The 12,840-nt window shown below is 38.0% G+C and overlaps 1 protein-coding gene across 8 annotated transcripts in view; it reads left to right on the forward strand.

Annotated features, from left to right (window-relative positions):
• Positions 1-12,840, forward strand: part of LOC103152801 (unconventional myosin-XVIIIa-like) — a 46,239-nt gene that overhangs the window by 4,468 nt on the left and 28,931 nt on the right. For all 8 annotated transcript variants that reach the window (XM_016661427.1, XM_016661428.1, XM_016661425.1 and 5 more), the window contains exon 2: positions 1,222-2,313. In XM_016661427.1, the coding sequence (XP_016516913.1) occupies positions 1,297-2,313 (1,017 nt within the window). In that variant the 5' untranslated portion in view covers positions 1,222-1,296. The remainder of the gene's footprint in view (positions 1-1,221; positions 2,314-12,840) is intronic.

A 12,840-nucleotide genomic window follows, 5' to 3' on the forward strand; every position in this document is an offset into this window, starting at 1 on the left:
ATCTATGGCAGGAAATCACATGCATTATTAGTCATTTCCATTAAATCAGTGTCAAAAGGTCTTGAAACAATATCATCGTTTATCGCAATAATTTTTTAGACAATTAATCACTCAGCAAAATTTGTTATCGTGACAGGCCTAGTGGTGCTATTGTAGAATGATTTGAGTTTACAGGTAGGTGTACCGAGCAAACAGCCTTTTTTATAACCTGTGCACATACAGAACTTTTATGGCTGGAATCAAAGTGCAGAATCCTGCGATTCGCCACACAACCTTGAAAAGCTCCACCAAAGTATAGCAGGAAGGACTCGGTAACCATCATTAACTTCTGTTATTTGGGAACATAAATGTTTCTCATTCATCTGAGATGCTGCAGTAAGAAAGATGGAGCAAACCTAAGCTTTATGGCAACACATTGGTTCAAGAGCTTGTGGGATTATTGGCTTGTTGGCTGAAAGAGGAACAGCTTATCCTGTTCTCTCACATCCTCATTTGATAGTTTTTGTCTGTTAAAGCTATTCAGTATTCTCACTTTTTATAGTTAGTCTTACATTGTCTACCCTCATAACTGGATTACTTCAGATCTAAGGATTGTGGGAGTTTTACTTTTTACTTTAGTGGAGTATGAACTACACTACACTATTTTTCTACTTCCATGCTGAACAAGGTGCCAAGGAGTCTCTTGTTGACATGGAGGATATTGACAAAATTCTACAGACTACGTCTGACTTGAGGATTTTGCAACTGGAGGTGGTTATCGAGATCAACAAAACACACACATTGAATTTAAGGACATCAAGCAAAATTTAAGCATCACATGTCTATAACGCGGCCGTTACAGGTTCGATTCCTGACCTGGTGACCTTTGCCGCATGTCTTCCCTCTCTCTTTTTACCTACTTTCCTGTCTTAGCATTTTCAAATAAATCCCACTAGAGCCAAACAAAAAACTTCAAAAAGAAAAGAAAATGTGAACATTTTGATTAAAGAAAAAAACATATTTCTACATTTTTGTTTCTCTTGTTTGAAACTTGCCAAACTGTGACATTAAATCCCAGCTGTGTAGCGAATTATGGCTTTATTTTTAGTACCATTACATCCCTGATTTCTACACATATTTATAAACAATAAAGTATGCTTAATATTTAATGAGTGAATAAATTCATTTGTTGTCAGTGTTTTATAGTAGTTTCTAACACTTTTCTCCTGTCTCCCTTTCCAGGGGATTTTTTTTTCTTTTGGAAACAAGACTTCTGACTCATGACTCAACCTGTGTAGGGAGATTTAGATAGTTACCATGTTTAATTTGATAAAGAAAGACAAGGAGAAGGAAGGGAGCAGGAAAGAGAAGAAAGAGAAGAAGGAGAGAATGTCTGCAGCAGAGCTGCGCAGCCTGGAGGAGATGAGCATGAGGCGTGGTTTTTTCAATCTTAAGAGGGAGGCTAAGCGGGAGTCTAAGAACAAAGTGGAGATCTCCAACCCCATTCCTATCAAAGTGGCCAGCACCAATGAGCTGTCCCTCACCGATATCGAGTCGGATGAGTTCAGCAACCGAAGCAGCATGGCCTTGGACGATCAGATCAGTGTGGCCAGCTCCACTGATGACTTGAAAGGAGAAGGAGGAGGTCAGGACGGACATCGCAGCTCTGTACGGGACCGTGTGGCTCACTTTGGTTCTCTTGCCAAGCAGAACTCCTCACAGATGGGGCAGATGATGAAACGTTTCTCCTTCTCCCAGAGGAGCAAGGAAGAGAGCCCGTCAGAGGGCTCCACACCTTCTGGACAGAACTCTGCTGCTCCATCACCGCAGGTCGAAAGCAAAGTGTTCAACATGCTTCGCAAGCACAGCCAAAGAGTTCAACCAGAGGTGGCAGACACCAAAAAAGTTTTCATCCCTGAACTGGTTGATAAGATTTTTCCCGCACCCTTGCAGCTGCCTACTGTGGTTGCACCAAGTGCCCCAGAAACACGGGAGCTGGAGCTGCAGAGACGCAACACTGGTGACTTTGGGTTCTCTTTACGCCGTACCACTATGCTAGATTGCAGCCCTGATGGAGGGGTCTACAGGCGCGTGGTCCACTTTGCCGAGCCTGGTGCTGGCACTAAGGACTTGGCGCTTGGACTTGTACCTGGCGACAGGCTAGTGGAGATAAACGGCCGGAATGTAGAGAACAAGAGCCGTGACGAGATAGTTGAGATGATCCGTCAGTCAGGAGACACAGTGAGGCTGAAGGTCCAGCCCATCCTGGAGTTGAGCGAGCTGAGCCGCTGCTGGCTGAGGAACATCGAGGGTTTGCGCAGAGAGGCCCGACATGTAAGCAGCTTTCTTTTACTACATCTAGAGAGAAACTTGACAACATTACAACATGATATTACATTGTGAAAGCATTAGACAATGTTGTTGAGACATTGTGCATCACCTGTTCCATTCTATGCACTGTAGTTCTATTCTCCTGCTCAGAACGTCTGTTGAGGGAAGGAATAGATTTAGCTTTCAATGAATAGCAAAGTGATATTAAATTATTAATATAATTAATATTCCTGTTTAAAAATACAGGTACTACTGAAGCATGTAAGTTACCTTGCTTTAAAAAAAAACAAAACGTTTGGGTTGTTCATTGAATGCATCGTTTTCAACAGACACCATCATACAGTTCAAAGTATTTAACTGTTGTTCTACTTTGAACATAAAAAGACTTTTGGAAGACATTTAGTCCATTTCAGCAAAAAGAAACTAAAAGACCTCTCCTTCTGTAACTACTAACCTGGGAGCTAATGCTAATGCAGAGGAAGACAACATTTAGCTGTTCTAGCTAGATGTTTGGGCTCTTCAGAATGCTCTAGTTTGTCAGCTTGACTAGTTAGTAACAGATAAATTTACCGGAGCATCGTTGAAAGTCCACAGGGAAAGAGATACTGAGATTTGAACCTATGAGCTTGTGACTGGAAGAATGACTTCAGATCAGATATTGGACCAGGAGTTAGCAACCATTTAACTGAAACTATTGTTGCCTTCAGTCCAGCTGTTTCATTTAACTGATGCGTGGCTTGAGTTATAAAGATTATTTTGTATTATAGTAAATTTTTAGGACGTTTTATATTGGCAAACACATTTTCTTTTTCTTTTGAGATTGGTTAATAAAGAAAATCATAAAAAAGTCATTAAAAGGACAGTTAAAATTTTCTTTCAAAACTTAAAGAATATAATATAGTGTGGTTTGCCGCCTGAAGAGAAAAAAATAATTAATAGAAAAGTATTCCTAACACTATAATGCAAAAAAACTGAAAAGGCTAACATTTATTTCTGATATTTACGTGTTATAAAATTTTGCTAAATTTTAATAAGTTTTGACCACAGCTCTGAGAGCCACAACAGGGGGTCTAAAGAGATGCGGACCCATTGGAGCATTCTTTAGCGGTGCACAGATAAACCAGCTAGCCGATAAATGGGCCCCAGTTTCCTTAACTTTGGGAGATCGGCTGATACTTACATGTGAAATCTATCTTATCCATCTCGGCAGAGGTCAACCACTGAACTCTTCTCTGCTGTGAGAGAGGCTGCACACTTTGAGCTTCATTAAGTAGTTCTATGTATGAATGAACATTAACATTAATTAACATTTAATTAATGTTAAAAGTGTGAATTGTTAGCTTCCTGGGCTGTTTGTATAAGTGTATGTGTGCTGAACAGTATGGAGCCCCCTAGAGAACCTGGGGAATTTTTTTTTCTCTTGCGAGATTTTGCGATCTCTCACAATAATGTACTGGTCAGTTCATGAGGCATTGAGAATACTGAAAATCTTTCTGCTACAATATAAGTTTTTTCCATGTATGTTAATATCTCATTAGTAACATATCTGAAGTTTTGTATCTTTTTTTAATGATACAAATGCACCACAAACCTATATGCAAAATTCAAAAGCAAAACAGGTTAAACATGGGCTTTCCATCTCTTTCCATTCCATCTGAGACATAAACAGAAACTTTCCTTAAGAAGGAAAGTAAGAAAAACTACATTCATGACTACATGACTATTACATGACTGTTTTTGAGTTATTTTCTCCGGCAGTTCATCTGACAGTTTTGACTGTGTCTTTTTTGTATTGGTAGTCTGGTTAACAAAGGTCCGTTTTCATGTACAGTCACATCTCAGCCTTCCAACAAACATGAACATGCATTAATAGATTGATTTTCAATAATTGTTTTGCAACAAAAAGTTAAGAATGTATAAACACGTTTTCTCTGAGGCTCTTTAAATGTGTACATATGTGCAATTATAAATGGACATTTGTGACTGTACATGAAATAGACCATGATGTATTTGCTAATTTATTGCAAGGGAATGCAATACTTTAGCAAAGTAAAGCCAAAGAAACATTGTTTCCCAATTCTCTTAGAACAGGGTCTACTGGTACATCTGAAGAATAAGTTTACAATTAGAATATAATTTCTTTTGTCACTCATTTCAGGAAGAGAAACTTATTCATTGATGACACACATCTTGCAATATTTAAGGTCTTGTTTTCTTGTAATTTTGATAATTATGGCTTATAGATAATAACCCTGAATTCAGTTTCACATAAAATTAGCACATTACATCTGTTTGCTGTGTAAATAAACAGTCCTTTCGTTCATTTTATGCTTATGTTTTAACTCGTGTTCCAATACTCTTTCGGTCACCATGTCTGTTTTCTTGTCTCGTTCCTGGTCTGGTTAATTGGAAGGTAAGTCACCAGTATTTTTGGAAGTTCCTCCTGCCATTTCTTCCCTGTGCCCTTGGATGTTCTGAAGTATCTGTGAAACCTCAATTTTCCCATTGCTCTTTGGATAATACGGTGATACTCTGATGTCCAATGCTTGCTTGCTTCACCATTGCTCTTGGTAGCACTATCCTGTGTCCTCTCAGCACTGGTCCACCATATGTTTTAAACTCCCCAGCACATCTGTTATAAGGCTGTGGCTCTGATGGAAGTAGGTTTGGCCATTTTCCTGTCACCCCGATTGTCTTTAATTGTTTCTTTGTGTTGTCCTCTGTCATTTACTGTTTCATGTCCTCAAGTTTCATGGCTTGTACTTCATGCATCGCCACTGCCAGCACTCTGTCCACTTATTTCTACATACTCATTGTTCTCTGTCTCTGGTAAATAAAGTTGTGAAAGTGAATCTGCTACATTGGACTTTACAACTATCTGTTCTATCTTATAATCATAAGGTTGTAGCCTCAAATCAAGTCTCTGTATTCATGGTGGTGACAGTGTAACCTTCTCTGGGTTGAACATGTATTTGAGGAGTTTATGGTTAGTTTGCAGAGTAAGCATGCCCTCCCACAAATAAGGTCTAAAATATTCCACAGCCCATGCGCATCCTAAAGCCTCATGTTCTGACAATATAGAGTTATTTTGGGGTCAATGAACGGCTTGCATAAGCTGCTGGATTCTTCTGTCCATCTGATTGGGTCTGTAGCAAAACTGCTCCTAATCCTGCTGGACCAGCATCACTAATGACAACAGTTGAAGTAGGCCAGGCATGGCTCACTCACCAATGCTTGTTTAATTACTTAAAATGATAATTGTGTTTCACTCATCCACAAACAAGGAAAGGACAAACATGGCTATCAATGGTTCTGATAAGTTTGCATAGTTTTGTAAGAATTTCAGGTCTAGGCCCTTTGTAGATATCTTTGACCTTTCTCTGGTCTGGTTTAATTCCTGTGTCTGTAATTACATGTCCGAGTGTCTCAATCTGTTGCAATCCAAAGATGTGCTTGTGTCTGTTAAGGGTTAAACCTCTGTTTTCAAATCTCTGAAAGACTTTTTGAAGTGGCAGCAGCCTCTTTGTATGATGAATGCCGTCAGTGATCTCAATTCTGTGGATAAATCGCTCTGCCAAAATCCCTTCTATGCATCTTTTAGCAAAACACTTCTGCTCCATGTACTGCCGGTAAGATGCTACACAGTTGGTAATTATGGCTTATAGATGTCTTTCTCTGATCACTGCTCTATTAACTTCCCTAAGGTCTCTGCATGGCCTCACTTCTTTTGCGTCTTTGTTAGATGTTAAAAACCTATTCTGATCTTTCATTCACTTCTTCTATTATACTTGGTTCAAGCATCTTAGCTAGCTCCTGATTTACAGCTTCTAACATGGGATAAGCCATCCTCCTTAAACCCTGTGCTACAGGCTGGAGTTTTTCATCGACTGTAACCTTGTGGTTTTGACCTTTAATCTCTCCAAGTCCTTTGATAACTAGTGAGTACTCTTTAACGAGCTTGTCAAACCTGACTGTTTGCCTTACTGTGTTCACTTTTTCTCCTGTATTAAGTATGTTATTAAAAGCTTGTTTTTCTGCCTAGCAGTGCTTCTACATTTCCTTCTATCACATATATGTTATCTTTAACTACTTTTTCTTTCCACCTCATTTCAACCTCAAAGTAGTCTACTCGTTTAAGTGGAGTAGTTTGTGTCTCATACTGTCACAACATAGTGACAGTTTTAACAAATATGTAAAAAAAAAAAAAAACATTAAAAAAAAATAAAAGTTATGTACTGAAGCTTTACCAGTTAGTCCATGAGCAGATTACCTGAGTTAACTCTTATAGTCGTTTATTTACAAAGACATTGTCCCAAAATGTCCCTTCCTCCCCTATGTGTAGCCCCTTGGATCAGCTAACGATGGAAGCACAAAGCAACAAGCTCATCTGTCCAGCAGCAGAGTCAGTATGCTGTAAATAGCAATGCTGGGGTCAGGAGTGTGTGAGGCTGGATAGGTCATTAATGAATTGATTTAAAGTGATCTATATCATTTAGCCAGGAACATCGTAGTAGCTAAAACTGACTTGTCTAAACATAGAGAACATCTGTTTTATCTGGGAAGCACAGTTATTCCTTCTACATTCAGCATATCTTGCTCAATAAATCAAAATGTAATAAGAATGATATAACAACAAGAACTAAAATAGCAACAGCATAAATCCTTCCAGCTGCACAGCATCCAAACATAAAATGATGCAACCAAAAAAAATGATGAACATATGTTTACAAAAAAACCCCAAAAACAAATCAGAACTGATGTAGCAGAGCTACTGAAATATGCTGCCACCATGAGCAGCACCAACTCTGGAATGGAAAGCTAAAGCTTAGTAGAGCCATGATTGCCTTCTCACCTGTATGGATATTTCTCCCATGTTCATCCTCCCTGGTCAGATGGGATGGACTTGATCAAATTATGGACGTCACACTGAGAACAAAGAAAACCCTTAATGTAGATTAACATACATGCTTTTGAGTAGATAAATATTTTCCAGGAGGATGGTGTTTATTTCTTGTCATTATTTAAAGAAGAAGATTGATTATTTAAAATTATTCTGACTGACGCTAAAGCACTAGCCCCCTATTCTGTTCAGGATGACTGTGCAATCCATATTGTGCTCTTGGTGCATTGATACACTGAGCAAGTATTTGTTCCCAGTTTGTTCTGTGGAAATATTCCACTCTGACTGAGGACAAGACTCGCTTTGTGTCATATGAGGCTCAACTCTAATGATTTCCACACAGCACACTGAGGACTACTTTGTTGTTCGTTGTGATCAAATGACAGCAGTGCCACAACCATTCTTTACATTTTTTATTTAACAACGTGATAAAATTTTCATATCTTTTTGTTATCAGAAATTCTGTTTCTGTTTAGTGTGTGAGGAATTATAAGTTGCAACTAGACTTGAGACAAAATCACTCCAGAATGACTCGACTGATTCAGTCAAACATGATACAAGCTCAGAGTCCTGGAACACAAAACATTTGGATAAAGGAGGTTTTACTTTGTTTTTTGTCCTGCATATGTAAAAAACAATAGATTCCTTTTTATAACAGATGGCATTAGAATACGATTTTAAATAAGGAGAAGCTAACAGTAATGATTCAGTTTTGAAAAGGTGTATAAAAACACCCTATATAAGAAAATGTTTTTTTTTTCTCCTGTGGAAGAAAAAAAAATCTAATTTTGACCTGACAGCTCCTTAGTAAAAACCTTTGCAGGGACATCAAAGTATTATTTTTCTGTAATGAAATAAATTGGAACTGTTTTCAACACACCAACCTTTTGCCTGATCACTATAAACTTCCAGCAGGATGGTGTCTGTCCACACAGACATGAATATAGCCCACAGACAGGATCCTGCTATTCTTCTCAGCTGTGACGTGTTTGTACAGGATATTCCTAACAAAGCATTAAACCTGACTGAACAATAAGACAATCAGAGGCTTATTATTAGCTCGAGCTGGGCTACACTAAAGGTTTTTCCTGGCCACAGGGTTTATTACAGACATTAAGTTGATTAAAACAATTTGTTTTACCTTTCTTTTTGTCATGGATTTAAGTTGAACTGAATCAGTTCTTGTGTGCTTATGTGTTGAGGTGTCTTAATTGATGTGTAGATTACTAAGTAGTCAACATATTACCACAAATCTGTGTTTTTTTTATATAACAGACATTTTGGTTTAAGCTACTTTGAACTGAAAATAATTCCTTTATTGAACTCTTAAGGCTTGGCAGTAAGTCTCCCAGTGTTGTGGACTTGTACAAACAAAACAAACTTTTATTTTTGAACACTTGATTTATGAAGATTTTCAAGTAAATTTATATCACAACAGCATGACAAATTCAAACAACATATTCCCAATATTACACAAGCAAATAAATTATAAAATGATAATAAAATAACTAATGAATACATAGATTAAAGGCTGGGGCAGAGTTCACAACTGTGTTATTTGCAGTCCATCTTATCTGGTTGCTACTTAAGTAAGGTGGTTGAGTAAAGGGAGCATCGTTGCTCATTCACATGTTCCAATACTGGATTCCATATCCTAGAAAATTCATATCGCAGTCTTTCCACATGTAGGCTATTTACAAGTTCAGTTAGCCAGGTTTCAAACTTCCTGAGGAAGAGAGGTTCTTTGAAACTGGAAAGGAATGATCCATAGTAGATACAGTACTGTTGCGGATGGTAAAATAAGAGGGTAATGGAGGAGAAGCAATCATTAATTTTGCTTTAGTTTCAGCAGAAGTATCTTTTATTATATAAATCCTATAATAATGCATGTAAAGCACATTTCCCTACACTTTTGACTGTTAAACATGCCATAGTCCTGGGTTGTACCATAGTACCACTGCCACACACCACCAGCCTATCCTGATGTTCATGTACATACAGGGTGTGTGGGTACCTACATATTTTATTTAGCTATTGATTGAAATTTGTATTGAAGCAGTTTTCAAGTAAAAGTGAAATCCCACAAGTTACATTTGTCATGAATGAAAACTAGTGTCTTCCTTTGCTGCTTGGAGTTTAACATGCCGTCACTCCCTCTGTTACACACAAGATGAGCCTGATCAGGGTCTTGCAGAGGAGGGGCTTTTGCTTCTTAATTATGTGAAACTTACAGCAGGAATAAAGTTAGAAGAGATATTAAAAGTAAGAGGCCATGTTTACTTGACTTAACAGGTTTAACGGAAGCTGCTGGAGAGCAGTCCCCTCCTTTTGCATTGCTTTCTGGTATTTGTGGAATCTGCTCTGGAACAAATAGGCCACTTCCTGACCCCGTCCATCTGACATTTTCTTCTTAGGGAAGTGTAATGAAGTTCTGTGGATGCAGGAAATGGAGGAGGGGAAACAGCTTAATGTGTGGGAATGTGGTTTACTAAAAGGATCATTTTGTTTTCTATGCAGTACACATCTGTCTCCAGAACTAATGTCTATCTTTAAGATTCACTGGACTTTTTCGGCCTTTTATCTATCTATCTATCTATCTATCTATCTATCTATCTATCTATCTATCTGTCTATCTGTCTATCTGTCTGTCTGTCTGTCTGTCTGTCTGTCTGTCTGTCTGTCTGTCTGTCTAAATTTTATAAAATTTATAATTAAAACTGGATTAGGACCAACGTTAGCCTCGTAGTTATAACAATTCAGTCAAAACTCACACAAAGATTACATGTTTGTAAGTTGTAAACAGCAGAATCTGTTGACTTTATGAAATTGCTATGGGTCTAGGTCAGGGGTCCCCAAACTTTTTCCTGTGAGGGCCACATAACTTTTCCCTTCCTTGGTGGGGGACCAGAGTCAGTTTGTAACAGAAAAAGTGTGATGATTGCAGGAGTGCCTAAATGTAAAAATTTATTGTTTTCCAGAAAGCACAATCAAATAACCCTCTCTGGGTTCTTCACAGAACAAAAGTCAGGAAATAAATAATAACACTATTAATGAAATAAATAATAACCACATAACCCTCTCTGGGTTCTTCTGAGAAAAAATCCAGGAAATAACAGATCGCATAATCCGGAAAATAACGTATTTTCCGGACTATAAGCCGCACCCCCAAAGTTTTTAAAAAAAAAAACCAGTAAACATACACGTATAAGCCGCAGATATCTCTGCCGCTCTAGGTTTTCCACAATGATGCAGCAGCAGCAGCAGAGGGGGGCGGACACTCAACATTTGAGTCATAAAATGTCAATTGCATATCGCATTTATTACAGTTGGAAAAAGAAAAAGTTGCCAAGTTTAGATTTAACTGAACTGATTACGGTAGTTTCTGAACGGTAACTGTAACAATAAAAGTGCTGATCCTTCGTGTTGCTACTAGCATGAGCTAAATGAAACTGGGTGCCGCCTTCTTCTTCTTCTTCTTCTTCTTCTTTAGATTTCAACAGCAGCTTGCATCCATTATTGTTGCACTACTGCCATCTACTGGATCCTAATATCTATACCTCAAATTCTCATAATGATCCCAGTATTATTTAAAAAAATGAAAAATCTCCTTTTTCCCCTCAATGCTATTTAACTGATCAACAACATTCTCAAATTTCCATTCCCTATTAAAACCTTATTCCGTTTTAATGGGCACTTTCTTCTTTTATTTCCAATTTTGACTTCCATTGATTCACTTTCTGCTAAAGAGCCCCCTGGTGGGTGAAGAAAAATCCACATATAAGCCGCACTGGACTATAAGTCGCATGGTTCAAAGCTTAGGAAACAAAGTAGTGGCTTATTGTCCGAAAAATACGGTATATGAAAAAAAATCTGAATGCTCTCTGGTATTGTTCAGGGGGCTGGAGCAAATGTGGAGGCGGGCCGTAGTTTGGGGACCACTGGTCTAGGTGGCTGGGCTTGAGAAGGATTCAAGGACTTTTTATTGTCATACTATCATACTAGCTTTGTTGTTTGTACAAAATTCGGACTCAGGTCCCAGTTTTTATATATATATATATATATATGCACATTACATGTACAATATATACACACATTCAGGTTTTTTGGTCATATGAATAATCTCTTTTGCGGTTTCTGGGGTATCCTATTGAGGAGACATGTTGTGGCAGACCCTGAATGTGTTGGAATGGTAAAATATCCCTTTTGCCCTGGGAAAGCTCTGGGATGCCCAACATAAAGCTGGAGAAATGTCTGAGTTTCCCTCCTTTATTTGTTACTCCTGTAAGCCAATGTCAGGGATGCATAGAAGGATGAATGAGAACCCACAAGGATTTTGTTTGCAAAGTTTTAGTTCTGACAAGTGCAAAGATTTCTCTGCTAAATTGAAATTGTAAAAGTTGAAGAATAATTTTTCCTCTTTAAAAGTTTAGATTAAATAGTCTGTCCTGCTTTTACAATCCTAACTTCATGGGTTATTTTAATACCAAAAGTGACGATGTGGCAACATTTTCCTTTCTCTGCACAGAAACCTCCACCACAGTGCAAATAGACAGTTTTTCTGCATCACAAACTACAGTGCTCTTCATGGCTGTCAGCCTGTCCTCTGTTCTTTTTGTAGACCATAGAACTGTTGGTCTTTTTGGGTTTAGCAATGTCTCTTTCCTAGACAAGGAAATTATTTTATGGATAAACTATGTGCTCTCTTTCATCTCACTGACTTGAAGTTGAACATCCTACCTAACGTCTCAGACCCCCAAGCAATGCCTCACGGAATTTGACACATTGCTTTTTGAATTTGAATTTGAATTTGGTGTAAAGTCCACCTATAAAAACATTTCTTATTGTAGATTTATACATTTCATATTAGGGAATAGTCCTGTGACACTTTCGGGACATAAGTATAGCAAAAATACTCTTAGACATTGCTGATATCTTTCCTCCTTGGTGATAAGTTGACACACATCCATGCACACTGTCAAAACTCCCAACCTAGTTGGTCCTTGTTGTCAGGTCTCTTTGATTAGCTGCATTTAGGAGAAAGTCTCTGAGGCTGACCATTCTAAGTGGTGTGAAGCTTATGCTGTTACATTAAGAGGATCTTTGGCATCTGATACTTCTAATTTATGATACAAGAGGGTTAACCCAACCTCAATAGGCTCTTAATCCTAATTCCTTCTTAAATGGTTTTCGCTACCTTCATAGCCTCTTAAGGTGCTTTTCCACTGTCAGGTCACACTCTAACCGGTCAATGTGCTGTTCAGTTCTACCGCAGGTAGTGAGCTTCTCCATTATATGCTCTATTCCTCACTATTGTGGGCAGGATGTGAGCGCACAGCAACTGTGGTCAACTCTCTGCTGATGTTTGCATTAATACTCATCTATGGAGAACCTGGAGGTTGTGGTTCTGATGGACTGCAACTCAGATATGTCATTTTGTCTTATAGAAATTAATTTCTGGCCCAATAATAATGATAATCAGCTGATTATTTGACTATACATATAAATATAATTACAGTCTGGCACTTTATTTTTTTAAATGCGCAACCTTTTGGATTTAAGCGATTCAGTCAAAAGATATAAACCAATAAATATATGAACTTTTTTTTTTTAAATCCAAAGGAAAAATAAAA

The sequence above is a fragment of the Poecilia formosa genome, unplaced genomic scaffold (assembly GCF_000485575.1).
Source record: "Poecilia formosa unplaced genomic scaffold, Poecilia_formosa-5.1.2 Scaffold328, whole genome shotgun sequence".
Lineage (NCBI taxonomy): Eukaryota > Metazoa > Chordata > Actinopteri > Cyprinodontiformes > Poeciliidae > Poecilia > Poecilia formosa.